Here is a 21,009-nt window from a genome sequence, read left to right on the forward strand (position 1 = left end):
AAACTAGGGGGTCACCTACTCGGGACTTAAGTGAGGAGAAATCCCTTCACTTGGTAGCGAATCATTGGAATTCTTTAACCCAAAGGGCTGTGAATGTCCAGCTATCGAGTATACTCACGCCTAAGATCTTTGGAGACAATGGGAATTGAGGGATATGGGGATGATGGGAGAAAGTGGAATTAAGATAGGTGTTCAACCGTGAGCTTGTTGAATGGCAGAGTCGGCTAGAGGGGCTGAATAGCTTATTCCCAATGTTCCCAAGTTTTCCAATTCTCAAAATTGCAGCTGATTTTTAAAGTTGAATATTAAAGTTGAGATTGCGGAGCACTTGGAAGTACATGATAAAATAAGACTGAGTCAGCATGGCTTCGTCAAGGGGAGGTCATGGCCGGGATTCTCCGATACCCCGCCGGAGCGGAAAATTGCCGGGGGGGGGGGGGGGGCGCGGGAATCGCACCACGGCGCTCCGATGCCGGCCCGCTGATTCTCCGGCGCTTGCGGGAGCGCCGCCGCGCCGGTCGGGGGCCGTTGAAAGCCCCCCTCCCAGCGATTCTCCGCGCCTCAGCGGGCCGAGAGCCCGCCACGCTCGGCCGAGTCCCGGCGTAGGGTACGTATGGTCCTACCCGGCGGGACCTCATTGTTCTGACTGCGGGGGCCGTCCTGGTTGGGGGGGGGGGGATCCGACTCAGGGAGGGGGGGAGCCTCCACGGTTGCCTGGCCCACGATCGGGGCTACCGATCGGTGGGTGGGCTATTTCCGTGGGGGGCCTATGTTCCTCCGCGCCGGACCCCTGTAGGGCTCCACCATATTGCCCGAGGTCCGGCGCGGAGACGGGAATTCGGGCGTATGCGTGAACTCGCGCTGGCCTTTGCGCACATGCGGGACTGGCACTGGCCGTGGCACGCATGCGCGGACTAGGCCGGTCGTGGCGTGTCGGCTGGAGCAGCGGACACCATTCCGCCGCCGTACTAGCCCCCTGGGAAGGGGTGAATACCAGGGCCTGGAGGCCCGTTGACGCCGGAGTGGCTCGTGCTGCTTTTGAGCCGGCGTCAGAACTTGGCCGCGAGATTTGAGAATCCCGGCCCATGTCTGACAAATCCCATTTGGAGTATTGTGAGCAGTTTGGGCTCCGTATCTAAGGAAGGATGTGCTGGCCTTGGAAAGGGTCCAGAGGAGGTTCACAAGAATGATCCCTGGATTGAAGAACTTGTCGTATGAGGAGTGATTGAGGACTCTGTACCCGTTGGAGTTTAAAAGGATGAAGGGGGGATCTTATTGCAACTTGCAGGATACTGCGAGGCCTGGATAGACTGGACATGGGGAGATGTTTTCATTGGTAGGAAAAGCTAGAACCAGAGGCCACAACCTCAGACTGAAGGGATGATCCTTTAAAACAGAGGTGAGGAGCAATTTCTTCAGCCAGAGGGTGGCGAATCTGTGGAACTCTTTGCTGCAGAAGGCTATGGAGGCCAAATCACTGAGTCTCTTTAAGACAGAGTAATGTCTATTCTAAAAGAATAATCAACAGAGTACATTGACAATGGTACATCAACAGTGTGAAATAAGGGCCAACAAGAGCAGCATAGGGCATCGTGAATAGTGTTACAGTCTTACAGGGAACAGATCGGAACAGATCGGTCCGAGGGGGAGCCGTTGAGGAGTCTTGCAGCTGTGGGGAACAAGCTGTTCCTACGTCTGGATGTGCGGGTCTTCAGACTTCTGTATCTTCTGCCTGATGGAAGGGTCTGGAAGAGGGCAAAGGCTGGGTATGAGGGGTCTCTGGACAATGCTGTCTGCCTTCCTGAGGCAGCGGGAGGTGTAGACAGAATCAATGGGAGGTTAGGTGGATTGGCCATGCTAAATTACCCGTAGTGTCCATAAGGGTTGGGAGGGGTTATTGGGTGGAAGTGAGGGATTAATGTGGGTCGGTGCAGACTCGATGGGCCGAATGGCCTCCTTCTGCACTGTATGTTCTATGTAATGGCAAGTTTGTGTGATGCGTTGGGCCGAGTTCACCACACTCTGCAGTTTCTTGCGATCTTGGACCGAGCAGTTGCCGTACCAAGCTGTGATGCAGCTGGATAGGATGCTCTCCATGCCACATCTGTAGAAGTTTGTGAGAGTCAATGTAGACATGCCGAATTTCTTTAGCTTCCGTAAGTAGAGACGTTGTTGGGCTTTCTTGACGGTTGCACCAACGTGAGTGGACCAGGACAAACTGTTGGTGATGGTGACCCCCAGGAACTTAAAGCTATCGACCATCTGTACTTCGTAGCCATTGATGTAGAAGGGAGTGTGTGCGTGCTACGCTTCCTGAAGTCGATGATCAGTTCCTTGATCTTTCCAACATTTAGAGAGAGGTTGTTTTCGGTACACCATGCAACCAAATGATCTATGTCCCTTCTCTAGTCTGATTCGTCTTTGTTTGAGATACGACCCACATCAGTCGTATCATCTGCAAACTTATAGATTGAATTGGAGTTGAATCTTGAGACAGTCGTGTGTGCAGAGGGAGTACAGTAGAGGACTGAGCACACATCCTTGCGGGGCCCCGGTGTTGAGGACTATTGTGGAGGAGATACTTTGGCCCATCCTGACAGATTGCGATCTGTTGGTGAGGAAGTCAAGGATCCAGCTGCACAGGGAGGGGTCATGTCCGAGGTTGCAGAGTTTGGTTATTAGTCTCGTTGGGATAATGGGGTTGAAGGCGGAGCTGTAGTCTATGAACAGCAAGCTGACGTAGGTTTCCTTGTTGTCGAGGTGTTCGAGAGTTGATTGTCGGGCCAGAGAGATAGCATCAACTGTGGATCGGTTGCTTCGGTAGGCAAACTGCAATGGATCAAGACCATTTGGGAGGCTGGCGTTGATCTGCCTCATGACCAGCTGCTCGAAGCATTTCATGATAACAGACGTCAGGGCCACTGGTCGGTAGTCGTTGAGACACACTACCTTGTTCTTCTTTGGTACTGGTATTATGATGGTCTTTTTGAAGCAGGTGGGGACCTCTGGAGTGGAGAAGTGAGGTGTTGAAGATATCGGCCAATACACTCGCCAGCTGGTCAGCGCAGGCTCTGAGTGCTCGCCCAGGGACTTAGTCGGGGCCCGACGCTTTCCGCGGGTTTATTTTCAAGAAGGCAGCTCCTACCTCCGAGGCTGTAATAGTGGGTATGGGTGTGCCCAGGGCTGTTGGGGCGACTGGCACTTGTGCCACCCGCTCCAACAAGTAACTTGTGTGTCACTGTGTTATTGCGAAATCCTGTTTCTGTTCATCCCGGTAATACCACTTTTTTTTCTAAATTTAGAGTACCCAGTTCATTTTTTCCAATTAAGGGGCAATTTAGCGTGTTCAATTCACCTACCTTGCACATTTTTGTGTTGTGGAGACGAAACCCACGCAAACACGGGGAGAATGTGCAAACTCCACACGGACAGTTACCAAATGCCGGGATCAAAGCTGGGACCTCAGCACCGTGGGACTGCAGTGCTAACCACTGCGCCACCGTACTGCCCTCCAGTTAAACCACTTTGCCCGAGACCTTCTACAATGTCAATGCTTCAAAACACCTGGGGTTTTATGGCACAGAACTTTGGTTCAAAGTTTTTTTAAAATCTTTTAAATTGAACGTTGGGCACTACAATTAGCTCCAGTCGCCCTTGGGGCCAGGGAGGGTAGAATTAGTCAGAGCTCAATGTTTCTCGCTTGGGCCCAGCAACGACAAGGGGAAGATGTTTCATGTGTGAACTTCGCCCACTGTGTACAAAAGGTTTGGTTACACTTACTTTTTCGGCTCATGTCTGAGGGAGGCCCAATTAGTTAAGGCTGTCAGCACGTTCAGCAGAAAAGAGATTCAAACTGGGAAGAAAGAGTGTTATTGGACACCATGTGGTAAACACATGCCGAATTATGGTGTCAAAGTGAACATTTTTTTGGCCCCTTTTGGCACTCCGTCGAGATGCTCGATTTATATGCTTTCTCTAAGTCAATTGGCTGTCCCTTTTGGATTTTCTTGCTTCATGTTAACGGGGCAACTTCCTTTTTCATTGGATTTGTAGAAGATGGGAGCTGCTCTCCTAATTATCTAACGATTGATGTACTCTCGGTTATTTTTTGTATGAAACATTTGGCAACGAAACACTTGTGTTTCTACACACCACCAATTATTTTCCATGCCAAATATCTGCTGGTAGGGCACCTTCTTCTGATAGTGTTTCATTGAGGCTTACTACTAACCAATAAAAGAAAGCCTTTGTACAGTGATTGTGGCCTTTGTACTTAATAGGCATGTGAACTACACGATGCATTCGGGGAACGACATCAGAATGAAAATACACATATAATTGCAAGTCTGCCTTTTAAAACTGTTATTTTGATATTTAAGCTTCACCTTAACAGTTTCCCATTGTTTTTTTCTTCCCAACTTGTGGTATTGTTCATATTTTCAGCATTGCCATATTGGTAGAGGGTTTCACATAAGTAATTTATTTGTCAGTCCCTTTCTCTATTGAATCCTCATTACCCCCCACCCCCCCCCCCCAACCTTTTTCCCACCTTTCCCCAAGATTTTGCAGCTTGTGTTCATCAGGCACCTACCGTACGGGGGAGGTAAAGTTCAAATCCCACTGTAGCAGACACTGGGAACTAAATAGGTGGCATGGTAGCACAGTGTTAGCACTGTTCGATTCCCAGCTTGGCTCACTGTGCGGAGTCCGCACGTTCTCCCCGTGTCTGCGTGGGTTTCCTCCGGGTGCTCCGGTTTCCTCCCACAAGTCCCGAAAGACATGAATTGGACATTCTGAATTCTCCCTCAGTGTACCCGAACAGGCACCGGAATGTGGCGACTGAGGGATTTTCACAGTAGCTTCATTGCAATGTTAATGTAAGCCTACTTGTGGCAATAACAATTATTATTATATTATAATTCAATAAAAATCTGGAATTGAAAGTCTGACGATGACCATGAAATTATTGCCAATTGTTGCAGAAACCCATCTGGGTCCTTTTGGGAAGGAAATCTGCTGTCCTTACCTGGTCTGGCCTACATGTGACTCCAGACCCACAGCAATGTGGTTGACTCTTGAGTGTCCTATGAAGTAACCAAGCAAGCCACTTAGTTCAAGGGCAGTTTCGGGATGGGCAATAAATGCCGGCCCAACCGACGATGCCCAAATACCATGAATGAATTAAAAAAGTCTAAAGCCATGGGATAGTAATGGGGCATGTTCACTGTTTTGTCTGGATCGGAGTAAGGAACCACCAATGATTTGGAAAAATAAGCTAATTGAAGTAAGAAATAACGGCTTAAAAATCTCCCTGTGATGGGACATGGATATATTGAAAAGAAGGAGGCACATATTGCCACTTCAAAGAGGCAGCTTTTTTCTCATAGAAAGATCTCATTATGCGTTGTGTCAAAACTCTTTTTCTTTATCAAGGAAATAACAGTTTGCCAAAACACACCTTCAATCAAGTAGGTTGTATCTCTTGTACACATAAAATCCAATCTCCTGCTCTAAGGATAACAGATAACATCTATTAGACATGGGTGACTTGTGAGGGATAGAAATGAATGCTACTGGTTGAGTGGGTTGTTGTCATGTATTAGATCTCATTAGAGTGACAACATTATACCACGCCAGTATGGGAAGCAGATGTGAAACGCTTATGTAGACCAGCGTCAGACAGCTTTCTCATACTTCCTGATATTTCACGTAAGTAGTCATCTACATTAGCTGTGAGGCCAGTGACATCAGGCAGATTGGATGACTCATGTCCTTGGGTGTGAGCCATCCTGCTACTGTGCCCATGCCAAAGTGCATTTGTGTGATAAATATGCGACACCACATGTGCTGCAAGCTTGCTATTCATAGTGTAATTGCCGTGGTGGATCAAATTTGAGAGAGGGATCATCTTCAAAGAGTAGATTTTTGGAGAGTGCTTGGCTGAGGCGGGGAAGGCTGCCTAATACATGTTGGAAATTTCTACAGCTAGAGTTCAAAGGGTGATCACTTGAACATGTTTGCTGTGTTCAAGTTGAGGCTTCAGTTTACGCATAAAAGGGCACACATCTGGTGACACTTTGCATTATGGCCACAATGAGAACGAGCGCTTTCCAAAATGTAGTCAGTTCAGATGTTGAGTGATTGTGATCCCGATAAGACTAATGACTAAATGGGATGAAATGATGCTGCGTGGCATTAACATTTGTAACAAAATGCAGTTCCTTTGCTTGTTATTTTAACTAAGATGTCGGCTTATTTCATGGGATCACAGTTGCAGCAGAGAAGGAGGCCATTCAGCCCAACCACTCCGTGCCACCTCAGAAAGATCTACCACATCTCACAGCCCCACCTTGTAGCCCTGCAAATATCTTTGTTCAGGTGATTATCCAATTCCCTTCTGAAAGCCATGATTGAATCTCTCTCACAAAGTGGTTGACTTTAAATGAGAGCACCCCGCAGCGATGAAATTAAATTAGATGAAAGTCACCATAAGTCTCGAAGGACCAGATGAGAGAGAGCTGACTAGCGGTGATATAACCTGAGGGTCACCACACCTCAGGCGAGGGGCGAGTTTGAGAAGGTGGGGCTTTCATGGATAACCTCAGCTGGTACGGGGATTGAACCCACGCTGTTGGTGTTGCTTTGCATCACAAACCAGATGGTCAGTCAACTGAGCTAACTTTAACAGGCAGTTAGGGACCATAATAGCCCAAGGGTGGGCAGCCGATTAGGCTTCTTAATAATAATAATCTTTATTGTCACAAGTAGGCTTACATTAACACTGCAATGAAGTTACCGTGAAAAGCCCCTAGTCGCCACATTCCGGAGCCTGTTCGGGTACACAGAGGGAGAATTCAGAATGTCCAAATTACCTAACAGCCGTCTTTCGGGACTTGTGAGAGGAAACCAATGCAGACACAGGGAGAATGTTCAGATTCCGCACAGACAGTGACTCAAACCGGGAATCGAACCTGGGACCCTGGAGCTGTGAAGCAACAGTGCAACCCACTGTGCTACTGTGCTTTCCTATATCCCCCGGTAATATGGGGACTGGGGAGCGAGAAGGTGGTGGGCTATACACCTGACCTATTTTATGTATCCCCTCTGCTGAAAACATGCCTGGCACAAGGCCTGTAATACTCCCCGTTGGGTGTGACAGTGGGAAACACTCGGTCCTGAATAAGCATCCCATTTTATATGGCACCCAAATCTGATTCCCCTTGGAATTCTAATTACGCAATCGCACAAAGTCAGGACCTCCTCATGCGATGACTGTAAAGAACAACCAATTCTAAGTATGAAATTAAATTTGAGATTTAATTGAAAATAATTTTCAGGTGAATTAAATGCGAGGGTAATTCTATAGCCAATATGTATTTGTCATGCCAGTAAATTAAATTTTTAATTCCCTGGTACTTTGACCTGAAAGAAGATCCGTAATTGAACGCTTCTGTCGATTTAGCTCCAGAGTTATTCTGCAATGACAGTGTCGTCGAAACCCGCTGACCGTTTTCAGTCAGTGTCGGTTCAGATTCGCTTTCAATTGTCACTGGCTCTGCTTCCGTTTCCGTCCCCTCCTTCTTCTTCCTTCCTTCAAAATGGTGCCCTCGTGCTGAGCTGTGTTTTCCACAGGTTGTGGTGAATCTCTGCCACCTGGACCCCCTGATTTCTCCACATGTGATTCGAGGCGATGAGATGTTGGACAGGGCGGTGGAAGGGGGAATTGCATCCGAAGGTGTGGCTTCGGGTCCCACTCTAGAAGCTCGTATCACATTATCTCGGTTGATGCTCTGGCGAGGGGGTGAGATGACCTTGCAGTTGTTATCTGTTGGATGGGACAGGGCCCTGGCCACTAGGATGGATGTGAAAGATCCCACGGCGCTATTTCGAGGAAGAGCAAGGAGGGGGAGGTGTGCTCTGCCCAATATTCATCCCTCAGTCAACCTCACCACGAAACAGATTATCTGACCATCATCACTGCTGTTGTGGGAGCTTGCTGTGCACAAATCTACTGCTGTCTTCCCTACATGACACTTCTCAAAAGTAATTAATTGGCTGTAAAATGATTTGGAATGTCCTCAGGTCATAAAAGATCCACGTGTCTTTCCTTTGTGTATTACAAAAGATAATGATAGGTGCCAGCAGTAGGCGCAGGCCCGTACTTTAATCGGCAGGTTCAGATGATGCTGATTATTCACTCAAGCTTTCTTTGCTCCTGTGGTTTATGATGTAATTTGAATCCTAAAAGTAAGTTGCAGCCTTATTTACCGAATCCCAATCATCCATGGCTCTCTGTTTAATGTTCTTTTCAACATCGCAAGACAAAATATTCTTCAGTGACCATCGTTACAAATCAGCTACTGCCAAGGGAAACACAACTTGAAAGGGGACGGAGGGCTCACACTCAAAATGTAACATTATCTATTTGTTTTTATAAAGTGACAGTTGGCAATTGTGATCTGATCATGGGTTCAACTATTATAAAATGCTTAGTCTTCAGTTTGGTTGTTTGTCACTTCATCTGATTCCCTTCATTCGATTAAAGCTTTGCCATTCACTTCCAGTTATCCAAAATGTTTGGTTTAACCCTTTAATTCACAGTGGGCAGACATTTGAATTGGGTTGTTTCAATAATGACTGTGGCCATATAGAGCCTCAGGGATTTCTATGAAACAGTGCCTGTCTTGATGGCATGAATGCTTAATGCATTTATTGGTGCAGTTTTAGTGCAGTATTGGTCCAATGAGGAAGGATTGAGCCTGTGATCATTAGAATTCAGAAGAATGACGGATGACCTCATTGAAGTGTAGCAAATTCTTAAAGGGCTTGACAGCGTAGACGCAGGAAGGGTGTTTTCTCCCGGTTGAGGTGTCTAGAACCAGAGGGCACGGAATAAGAGATAGACACATTTAGGAGCAAGATGAGGAGGAATTTCTTTGACCTTAGAGGGCTGAGGTGGCTCAGTCATTGCGGAGGTTCAAGCAGAGGTCTTTAGATTTCGAGTTATCAATGACATTAAGGGAGACGGGGATATTGCGGGAAGATGCCGTTGAGGTAGATGATCAACCATGTTCTTGTTAAATGGTGGAGCCAGCTCGGGGTGCCAAATGGCCTATTCCTGCTCCTATGTGCCTGTGTTCTTCGCTGTTGCGTTGTGACATAAACAAAACTGTCATTAGTTCCGAGTGATTCATGAAGTACCGACTTTTTAAAAATGGAGCAGAAGCGAGGAATTCAACCCATTCCTTTACAGATCATCTACACGAGGAACTCCAGAGGCCATTTGGCCCCCTCTTCCCTCTATCCCCTCCTCCCCTTTCCTTTTATCCTGTGACATGTCTGTGTCTCCCCCCCCCCCCCCCCCCCCCCACACACACACACAAGCTGTTCTCTCCCCTCCCCCCCTCCGCTCTATTGGTTGCTGGTTACGAACGGATTTCGGAACAAGTTGGTGAACGGCTTCCACGTTGTGTGGAAGCCCTCTTCCCACCCTTGGATGGCAAATGTTATTTTCTCCAGTTTGAGAAATTCCGCCAGGTCAGACAGCCAGTATGCAGCCTTGGGTGGTGCTGCCGATCGCCGGATGAGCAGGATTCTCTGGCGGGCGATCAGGGAGGCAAAGGCTAGGGCATTGGCCCTCCTCCCCAAGAAGAGTTCTGACTGGTCTGAAACCCCGAAGACCGCCACTTTTGGGCATGGCTCCACCCTCACTCCCACAACCCTGGATATTGCCTCCAAAAAGGTCGCCCAGTACCCAGCAAGGCCAGGCCCAGAACATGTGAGTGTGGTTGGCTGGGGCTCCCTGGCACCATTCATACTTGTCCTCCACCTCAGTTGAGGAACTCTCCTCCATCTTCACCCATTCTGCTCCCGGTTCCTTCACCCATCTCCTCACTCTTTCTGCTGTGGCCGCCCAGTGGTAGAACTGTAGGTTTGAGAGGGCCAGGCCTCCCATGTTTCTTTTCCTTTGTAAGACCTTCTTTTGGATCCTCAGGTTCTTACCCCCTGCCCACACAAATGCTTTGATTAGTTTGTGTACCGTGTTGAAAAACGCCTTGGGGGTGGAGATCGGGAGGGATCTGAACAGGAAGAGGAACCTGGGCAGTATGTTCATTTTATTCGTCTGTGTTCTCCCTGCCAGGGAGAGAGGGAGTGGGCCCCATACTCAGCAGGTCCCTTTTGACTTGCTCCACCAGAGTAATCAGGTTCCATTTGTGGATCCGTGTCCAGTCGTGGGCCATTTGGATCCCCGGAGAGCGGAATTTGGTCTGGGCTTGTTTGAACGGCAGTCCCTCTAGCTCTGCCCCTCCCCCCCTTCAGGTTCACAGGGATGATCCCGCTTTTACTCAGATTAAGTTTGTAACCCGTTTCCCTGTGTCTGCGTGGGTCTCACCCCCACAACCCAACATTATGTAGGGTAGGTGGATTGATCATGCTAAATTGCTCCTTAATTGGAAATTTATTTTTTCAATTTAAAAAAGAGTTTGTAACCCGAGAAGGCTCTGGACTCTTTTAGGAGTTTTATTATCCTATTCATGCTGGCCCGGGCGTACGAGATGTAGAGGAGCAGATCATCTGCGTAGAGTGAGACTCTATGCTCTCTGTCTCCCCTTTGGAAACCTCTCCATCCCTTCGCCGTTCTGAGGGCGATTGCCAGTGGCTCGATTGCCCGAGCAAACAGGAGTGGGGACAGTGGGCATTCCTGCCTCATACCTCTGTGCAACTGGAAGTATTCAGAGCTGGTTGCATTGGTCGGTCCACTCGCCGTGGGAGCACTGTACAGTAGATTCACCAAGGAGGTGAACCCTGGTCCAAACCCAAACCATTCCCGTACCTCTTTGAGGTACTTCCATACGACTCTGTCGAAGGCCTTTTCTGCATCCAGGGAGATGATCACCTCTGGTATTCTCTCCTCAGATGGGGTCAGTATCACGTTCAGCAGGCGCCTGATGTTCGCTGTTAGCTGCCTGCCCTTGACAACGCCTGGCTGGTCTTCCGTGACTAGGGGCTTTTCACAGTAACTTCATTGAAGCCTACTTGTGACAATTAGCGATTATTATTATCATTATTTAATGGGGACCTGCCTCTGTCCCCTGTTTCGGTTCCCTACCTGGGATTTCCTTTTGTGTCCTCACCCTGCTTGGGGCTCTAGTCTTCTGCTTCCAGACACTTGACCCGGGTTCTTACGCCTGCAGAGGTGTGCTGAGCAAAAAGAACTCAAAAATATTGCAGATCTGCACACGAGCAGCCTGCTCCCGATCAGCATGTGCGCAAAAGCTCCAAAGTCCGTCGGGCGTTGGAATTCAGGCCCACCGCTCTTAATGAGGTATGTGTAGTTTTCATGACAGTCCTAAATGGTACTGAGAATATGACCCCTGGTTCTAGGCCATCTGGCCAAGGGAAGCAGCCTCTCAGCATCTCCCCTCTCAAACCCTCTTTTTCAATGAGCATATTCTTCTAAGCCCTGCCTCTACTCATCTGCTGGGTTTGTTAAGTCCATTCAAGGTTGAGATAGATCATTTTTTAATCAATAAAGGCATCAAGGGTTATGGGGAGAAGGCAGGAAAGTGGAGTTGAGGATTATCATATCAGATTAGTCATGATCTCATTGCATGGCGGAGCAGCCTCAATGGGCCGAATGGCCTATTTGTGCTTCTGATCTCATAGTATTATTGGGTTCCTTTTACAACAGTGGCTCCCAGCCTACCAACGCATCCGTTTTAAAATTCTCATTCTTATTTTCAAATCTTTACTTGTCCAATTGCCGCTTCTTATCTCTGTAATCTCCAGCTCTCCATTCCTTCCATATCTCTAAGCTCCTGTAATCCTGAACTTTTTGGCAGCCATGATTTTAATCGCTGCAAGATTGGTGGCCGTGCCTTCAGCTGTCTCGGCCGGAACCGTTGAAATTCCCTCCCTACTCCTCTCCACCTCTTCCTTTATGATGCTCCTTAGAATCTACCTCTTACCTTCACCTGTACTAATGTCTCCTTATCATAGAATGCAGAAGGAGGCCATTTAGCCCATCGAATTGGCACCGTCCTTCCGAAAGATCATCCCACCCAGGCCCACCGCTCTGCCCCATTCCCGCAACCGTGTAACTAAATCGCACATCCCTGGACACCAAGGGACAATTTTAGCCAAGCCAATCCACCTAACCTGCGCATCTTGGGACTGCGGGAGGAAATGGCGCACCCGGAGGAAACCCACGCAAACACGGGGAGCAAGTGCAAACTCCACACAGACAGTCACCTAACGTTGGAATTGAACCCGGCTCTCTAGCGCTGTGACGCAGCAGTGCTAACCACTGTGTCACCTTGGCGTCGAGTTCTGTTTGACAGCACCTCAAGGTGTTTCTCAGGAGTGTTTTGCTACATAAAAGGCTTCACAGAAATGGAAGAGATATGTTGAAATCTTCATCTATGGTATAAAGAGAATGCACTCTGGGTTTGTACAACTTATCCCAACTCTGAGCAAGATCTTCACTAGTTATCTCCGCACCTTGACATCAGTCATCTTGTTTGTGGAACAGATTGGCGCTTTCAGCGTCTGCCCTGCATTCCCCGTTCATTAGATTGGAATGTACAGTGCACCAAGCTCCCTTTATGGTGTTTTGTTCCGAAATGTCCCCGGCCCGCCCTATTTAATGCCTGCTTGCTGCAAATGAGTGCCTCGAGGGGGGAATAAATGGCAGACGCTCAAATGCACTTGTATGGAAATGAAGAAAGGTTTATTAAAAGCTCTGGCAGTACCAGTGAGAAACACTTACTGTTAATGTGCATAGCAACCCAGAGAAACCACTGGCTCTGGAATGACTGAAGAGGTTAATGGACAGCACTCTCCACGTTTGGTGCTGGTCTTGGCTGCTCCGATGTCTTAATTGCTGAAACCTCTGGGTAGTTCAAAAGCGGGGATCAAAAGTGGAAACAACTACAATTCCGCTGACCACTTTCCATGGGTTGCTGCGATGTTTAAAGAGTTTAAGAACATAATGACCATCAAAGAGGGATGCTTGTTTCAATGTAGCGGACAGTTGAAAATTGTGTTCAACCTCTTTGGTATTTGGGGCTGATGGGGGGTCTCGAGTGCCCCTCCCAGGCCTCACAAGAAAAGTTTTGCTCTTCCCACTCTCCCACCCTGTCCTCTTCCCAGATGTGAGACACCCGCGGGATGGTACCTCAAGTCAATCCCGCTGCGTACTGGGCTCTGGTGGGTATCTTTGGATTGATTTTGGGGCAGCACGGTAACACAAGTGATTAGCACTGTGGCTTCACAGCGCCAGGGTCCCAGGTTCGATTCCCGGCTGGGTCACTGTGCGGAGTCTGCACATTCTCCCCGTGTCTGCGTGGGTTTCCTCCGGGTGCTCCGGTTTCCTCCCACAGTCCAAAGATGTGCAGGTCAGGTGGATTGGCCATGATAAATTGCCCTTAGTGACTAAAAAAGGTTAGGAGGGGTTATTGGGTTACAGGAATAGGGCTTAAGTGGGTCGGTGCAGACTTGATGGGCCGAATGGCCTCCTTCTGCACTGTATGTTCTATGTTCTATGTTCTATGACTTCTCCCTTACCTCAAATCGACTTCCTGCCCAAAATGGTCGGGATTTAAATTGAGGCCCAGGAGTTGGCCCAGATCTTCTGATCTCTGGATGGTTGAATCCCGGAGGCACACCGGTTCTCCTTGCAAGTCCCATTGGAATGATTCCATGGGAATTGTGTGGGAAGTTTCCAATTCCCCTTTCTCTGAGTAAGAGTCAGAGACTTTGGATGGATCTGATTCACTTACCTGGATAGTTACCCAGGAAAAAAAACATATGTAACTCTTGGGTAACTATTGAAATTGAAATTGAAAATCGCTTATTGTCACAAGTAGGCTTCAATGAAGTTACTGTGAAAAGCCCCTAGTCGCCACATTCCAGCGCCTGTTCGGGAAGGCTGTTACGGGAATTGAGCTGTGCTGCTGGCCTGCCTTGGTCTGCTTTCAAAGCCAGCGACTCACCAGGCTCCCTACTGATTGGCCGTACCAACCTCCAGACCCCGCCTCATGACTCACCGACACCCCCAACCCTCCAACTTTCTCCTCAGCCCTCTGACCCCCCTGACCTTCCAACTCACCCCCGCCCTCCAACACGGTCTCACCACCCTACCACTCTACCCACTGACACCCTTCCCACCCTGCCACCCTACCTACCCTGTCACATACCACTCTATCCAGCTAGCACACTACCAATCCTGCCACCTATCGCCTTTAGTCCACCACCTTCCCACCTCTGACTCTGCCACTCTACCCTCCTTGTCACTGACCCCAGCTGGCACCCTACCCAGCTGCCATCCTACCAGCTTACCCATTTATCCCACTCACTGTCATTTACTAACACACTGAAACGCTATTTAAATGTCCCAAACTTTTTCAGTGTGAATGAAGACGTACCCAAATATGGTAGCTAGAGCCATAAGGCTAAACCGCTGGTGTGTAATGCAGACCAAGACCAGCAGCGCGGGTTCAATTCCTGTACCGGCCTCACCGAACAGGCGGCGGAATGTGGCGACTAGGGGCTTTTCATAGTAAATTTATTGAAGCCTACTTGTGACAATAGGTGAATATTATTATAAAAAGGGGGTGTCGCTTGGCCTCGCCCGATGTTCCTGCCACATGAAGAAGGATAAACTTTGTATTTCAGAAGAAGCCTGGTGTAGACTGTGGAGGTCTGGCGCTGTGTCAAAAAGAAGTATTAGTGGCAATCGACAGTGATTGTCTCACCAGGGACGATTTGGCCCATAATGTCTCGAGTAGCAAGCGGGTTTCCAACTCAGCTTACTACCCACCCTTCCAAATCCCACATGGAGTGGGTTTGAATGCATGGACTCTGACGCAGGCCGAGGTATGAGTCCATTGTGAGTCCATTGTGCCAGTTACCATGGCGACGGGCATTATAAGTAGGGTTTTCCTGGGACATCCCTGGCTTTTCATTAGATAGTCCGATGATTCTCTCATAATAGTTCATGTGCCCCAGTTTTCCCCTTTTCCCTCTTTGTCAAATATAAGCTGGGCCCTGAGGGTGGGGGGAGAACATCTGTGTGAAAATTCACCCTTGCTCCCGTAAACACCCATCACATCGCTTTGGGCATTGCAGGCAGCGGACCTGTGTCCCTCCCCTTTGACGTCACCAAATGAGTTGTCACTAACCGTTTGGCGCTGAAGACGCCATTGCTGATGATGTTGTTTAAATGATGGAGCTGCCAACTCTGGCTGGACATATTCCGGGAGATGTCATAGAAACATAGAACCAGGAGGAGGCCATTCGGCCCTTCAGATCTGCTACGCTAAGCATTAAGATCATGGCTGATCATCCAACTCAATAGTCTGAGCCCGTCATCATGTGGCCTCCCACCTTCAACTGCCCATGCCCCAGAATCCTGGCTAAGGTCGCCCAATACGCCGATCACCATGCCGTCCCCTGTCTTTTCAATACATCCCCCCTTCTCTGAAAACCTGGTCATCATAATTATAAGTCAACAAACCTTTGCTGCTCTTTGTCGCTTGAGATTTTCCATTGTGTTGTAGGTGAGAAACAAAATCCGATATTCAGTGAAGGTGTATGTTTGCTAAAATTAATATTACAGATTTGTTTAACGTTATGCACCAGTGGCCTCGAACAGAAATAAATAAAACAAAGACTTACCTTGTAGAACGACGTTCATGACTCCAGGTGGTCACAGCCACTGATGTACTTTTTAAGTGCAGAGACCATTGTTATGTAAAAAATGAGGCAGCCAATTCTGCGCACAGCAAGCTCTCAACAACGTTTTAGTGATGCTGGTTTAGTCTCTATTAAATGCCTGTATTTCACCCTGGTAAAGTTACTTGTTGCCTGCTTGTAACTGGGTAATGCTGAACATTCAAAAATGTTCCTGCACAATGCACATTGATTTAGACCCACCTATTCAGCCCTGAATTGTCCTAGCAGCAACTTCAAATTCATATAACACCACAGAAAATACCAGTGTGGCCCCTAATTTCCCTTTGCTTTGTGCGCGCTGCGTGGTCCCTTTAAGGTTACTCCGTGAATGTGCATTCACACATCTTTGTTCCCTGCACGGCACTTTTCTACTTCGGGAGAATATTGGTCACTTCACAGAGACAAGATCAGAAAACAGAAATGCTGAGGTGCCGGATGAAGGTCGGGCTGAGGGAGCCTTGGACAAGGTGGGAATGAGCAGAAGCTGATGAATGGACTGTCTCCGAGGGAAACACAGTGACCGTTGTCGAAGGCCTGTCATGAAGGCCCCGCCTTCTCAACCTTGCCCCTCGCCTGACGCGTGCTGATCCTCCGGTTAAACCACCACTGGGTCAGCTCTCTCTCTCGCTCTCCCCCCCCCCCCCCCCCCCAAGGGAAAGCAGCCTGTGGTTATCTGGGACTGTGGCGACTTTACTGTTGAAGGGGATGGCAAAGGAGACAGAAGAGTGTGATTTAAGGAGCTGGTTGATAGTGGGAAGAAGCCAGAGATTACTTCTGACCTTGGAGTAGTAGGACTTGCCACTGAAACTTACTTTCGTAACTTAATAAAGGTATTAAAAATGATGAGATTGGCAAACAAAATGGTGTGACTTAATAATTGGGCTCGTTCTCTGCTCTCCCACCTGCGTGTTTCTTTGCGTTCGCTGGTGGCGGGATTCTGTATTCCCGCCGCTTATCGATGTGATTTCCCATTGTGAACATCCCACGCCGCCATGGGAAAAGTGAATTGCGACGACTGGAGAATTCTGGCCATTACGTTAGAATTCTCTTTGTCTGCAGACGTTGTTTCTCGCATTCCGAAATCTGTGCCTGTCTTACCCTGTGCAATCACGCTGTAAACTAGTCTGGGTGCCAATATTTGATCAAGACCTAGTTGTGCTGGTTAATTCAAAAGTAATCGTGCAGTCTCACTTGTGTTTTGTGCAATAGTATCAGTTGCAATTTTGCAGTAACAGCCCCCGTACTCCCCACTGCTCACACTGAATAGAGGGCAAGCACTGAGCTTGAAATGCTGAAGAAGACAGGGGAGCTGAGACATTAGGGTAAAAGCCACAGAGGTAACTTTCTGACTTATCATGCCCGGCAGATACCCTCACTCCCACATTGGAAATTTGAGTGCACAGTGGGCCACTTCCTGATCACCAAATGAAACAACCAGAAAACCACACACAGAACACAATCAAATTTTCCTTTACGGACATAAAAGCCTTGTGTTAATATTCCAGCTTTTCTGGCCATGGCAACAGTTTTCTAAACTGATATGAGTCATGTGTACTCACCACATGCGGTTGTAACTGGAAGCACCTCAGCTTGATACATGTCCTGCCAGTCAGTTAAGCTCTACACAGGGGACATATCTTTTAGACACTGCTGCTTATATGCAGTGAATTTTCTGATACACCTGCCGTCTTTCAAGTACACGGAGCTTGAGAGAAGGAACCTGCATTTATGTAGCATCATTCACATCCTCTGGAGCCCCAATGCGATTCACAGCCCATGACATACTTTTGAGGTGTTGTTGTTTCCCGTCCCGCACCTATTGGTGCACAAGGCAGACTTTCGTCTCTTCCCAAAGCGACAGGAAAGTTTGTCGTCAGAGGCTTATAGTTTGAGGGGCACCATTACCCTTAAAGCATGGCTGACCAGGACCGCCTGTGACACACACAACCTGCTGAATGTGTTATGAACACATTTGTCTTGACCATCAAGTCCTGGGGTGAGACTCAAACCCAGAGCTACTGGCTCAGAAGCCGGGACACTGCTCACTGAGCCACAAGACCTTGTCACTTTTGAGGTGTAGTCACTGTTGTGTGGGGCATTAGTAAATATGCACTCAGCAAAGCCCCATCAACAGCATTGAGATAAATGACTAGATAATCTGATTTAGTGACAATGTTTGAGGGAACACCAGGAAAACTCCCTTTGCTCTTCTCTGAATGGGATGTTTAACATCAATCTGGGAAGGCCTGGATTTGTATGTTACAAATGAAAGTCAGCACCCCTGACAGTGCAGCACCTCCCTCGGTACTGCATCCAGTTGTTGGCCTAGGTTGTGTGCTCGAGCCCCTGGAATGGGTCATGAGCCTGCATTCATCTGAGTCACAGGTTGTGTTGGCACTAAACCAACAGTGCATCAGTTCAAGGCATTAACTCAAGGCTCTAATCTCCAATCTGCCCAAGCAGCACAATGTAAATTGTACTTCCCTACTTGGTTGAAAATTGACCATGTTCCTTCAGTTTCACTACCTCATTTTTCAACTTTTCCCTCCTCGGTTCCTGATGGAAAATTTGGATGAGCTCTGTGTGTGGTTGTCTGTTAGTTCAAACTGATGATCAGAATGTGGCCCACTGTGTCCTCAAATTTCCAATATAGGAGTGAGGATATCTGCATGATAAGTCAGAAAGTTACCACTGTCACCTGCTGCCTGAGCTCCTGTCTTTTTAAAAAACATTTCGAGCTCTGTACTTGCCCTCTATTAAGTGAGAACAGTGAGAACAGGAATTTTTACTAGAGAACCACCATCGATACCACAGACAGAACACAATGATGCTGCAAGGTTACTTTTGAAGAGCATTATTATTCAGCAGCTTGCTTGGTGATATGAATTGCAGGTTGTGTAGAGAGGGAGGGCTGTGTGACACTGTCAGCTCTGTGCTTGTTCCACTTTCTTTAAGTGTAATTCCACCCTCCCTCCAGCTGGTGGCCCGTGTAGCGCTTCGGTTTCCTGTCTCCCAGCTCCCCAGACCGCAGCAGAGACCCCTGTGCTGTAACCTGCTTTATTTCGCTGCTTGCCAAATTTTCCCAGCTTTTGTTATTTAGCTATAAATAATAAGATCCACACTCCAGTTCTATCAAGCCACAGACAATTTGCCAGTAATATATTAAACGTCTCATGACTGGTGTATACATCCTCAAACACTTGATCCACCTGTACCTTCCAATTTGTCATGACCCATTACACACAGACACACACATACACACACACACGTCTTCAGCCCTTGTGCAGTGGCCAGTGGCTCTTTTATCTGAACCGGCTTCCAATAAATCCAGAGGAAAAGAGGCAGAGAACTATCGAGAAGGGCAGGTGTTTCCAGCCACCCCAACAACGTCCAAGCTCTGGAATAAAATCACCCAGAGAGAAAAAGCCTTTATCCCATTGAGCTAAAGGAATTCAGAACGCAAGTGCCACATATAAATTTGGCAATGGTGCACGTAAAAATGCAAGAAATACTTTGCATATGAGACACCGTGTTGGATCGCACATTAAGACGAGCACAAGATTTGCCCTATCTTGGAAATATTTGTACTTTGGCCGCCTCCAGGGGTTATTTATAAGTCCAAATTTCAAGCTGGACGGTGGAGCAACTTGAGCAATTTGCTCTTATTTTGCTCCTGGATTTGCCAGCTATTCATGGCCTCGGTCTGAACATACAACTCGAGGAGCTGTAGGGGAGTGGATCTGCCAAGAAGCTGTGAAACGGCCCAAACAGCTGCGTCATGGAGTTTGATAGCTTTGGGCTGGAGTGCCAGATATTTGAAACAGATGTTTTCAGACATGCGGCATGCCTAAAACATTTCCAGGGGTTAGCTGCAAATGACTTAATACCGACAAAAGCACAGCGGCAGAAATATGCGGGCGAAAACAAATGTTGATTCACCCTTAGGTGCAGAGCCCGGACTTTTCACGCTGCCTCTGCCTGTCAGGTTCCTGCACTGAGGCTGTCGTGCCCTTTGTTTGAGTTAAAATAAAGCGCGGCTCTATAATTACTAATCCTCTTCTGCTGCTTTGACTTCAAAAGTTGGTTTGGAGTGCATCCCGGAGTTCTGTTTTGCCGAGTTTTCTTCTCCTGGTTCAGAGACGTGTCTGGATAGTGGATAATAGGCGGCAGCCGTCATTATCGCTTCGCCATCTTCTTCCCACCCCACCCCACCCTATCCCATCCCATCCCAGCCCACCACCCCCTCCCATCCGCCCCTCCCCTCCCCTCCATCCCCAGTTTCACTTGTCTGATTTTCTGGCAAAACCGATGGATATCAAGTTGATCTCTCTGTTTTTCTCCTTCATTGTACCTCCGCTCGCAGTCGGGAACCACACGGGCCGCATCAAGGTGGTCTTCACGCCCACCATCTGCAAAGTGACCTGCACCAAGGGGAAGTGCCACAACAGCTGCCATCAGGGGAACACCACGACCCTCATCAGTGAAAATGGCCACGCTGCTGACACTCTGACGGCGCAGAACTTCCGTGTGGGTAAGTAGCACAAGCTGGTGTCTTCTGAACATCAGTAAACAAGACAGCATGAGGGAATGTTCCGTCTTTGCTTTGGTTGGAGTTGTGGTTTCAAAATTGTGGTAAATGCGGTGACCAGCTGAGTGCGACATTAGATGTGGAGTAACAGACTTTGCAGTGTTTTTGATGTTAATTGCAGCTCAAGATTTAATTCACTCTTCAACCTAGTTTTAAAAAAACTGGGCGATGGTGTTGCCAGCCTTGTTTGTTTACCTCTGCTCCCTTTTAAAAAAAAATAGAATTAAGCTTTCCTTTTTTAAATGGTTTAGTATTCCCACTTTCGCTGGCTTTAAATTACTGCCTCTCTGCTGTTGGGTCGCTCGGTGAAGCTTCTTGGCATTTTCCTTTTGCCACAAGTTGAACGTAATGAAACATTAATTTTGAATTCCTGATGCAGCTGTTTAGTGAATTTTAATTGTCCCTGAGCCTCCCTCATTCCGAGTAATTATAGTTGAAGCCACTTGACACGGAGGCTCCAGTTGTCAGCAAAAATTTGTTTCCCACTCGTGAAAACACGGAGGCTGCATAAAGACCGAATCAGCTACTGGGCAAGTGCAGCCTTTTGAACATTTTAACTGGAGTCTGTGCAAAGACTGAATTGATGACTGAGCAAGTGTCCCCCTCCAAGCAAAGATGGCCATTAAAATTGCTAATCTTGATGGACATTTGCTACATTACGGCCCTAATCCGGTTTGCTGTTTTCT

General features: G+C 47.9%; 1 protein-coding gene across 7 annotated transcripts in view; it reads left to right on the plus strand.

Moving 5' to 3' along the window:
• Positions 1–21,009, plus strand: part of ltbp1 (latent transforming growth factor beta binding protein 1) — a 533,746-nt gene that overhangs the window by 122,484 nt on the left and 390,253 nt on the right. For 6 of the 7 annotated variants that reach the window (XM_072512266.1, XM_072512285.1, XM_072512304.1 and 3 more), the window contains exon 5: positions 20,099–20,266. In XM_072512266.1, the coding sequence (XP_072368367.1) occupies positions 20,099–20,266 (168 nt within the window). Of the gene's footprint in view, positions 1–20,028; positions 20,267–21,009 lie in introns of those variants that run through there. The other variant, XM_072512324.1, reaches the window with a different exon arrangement.

Source organism: Scyliorhinus torazame, chromosome 1 (assembly GCF_047496885.1).
Source record: "Scyliorhinus torazame isolate Kashiwa2021f chromosome 1, sScyTor2.1, whole genome shotgun sequence".
Classification (NCBI taxonomy): Eukaryota; Metazoa; Chordata; class Chondrichthyes; order Carcharhiniformes; family Scyliorhinidae; genus Scyliorhinus; species Scyliorhinus torazame.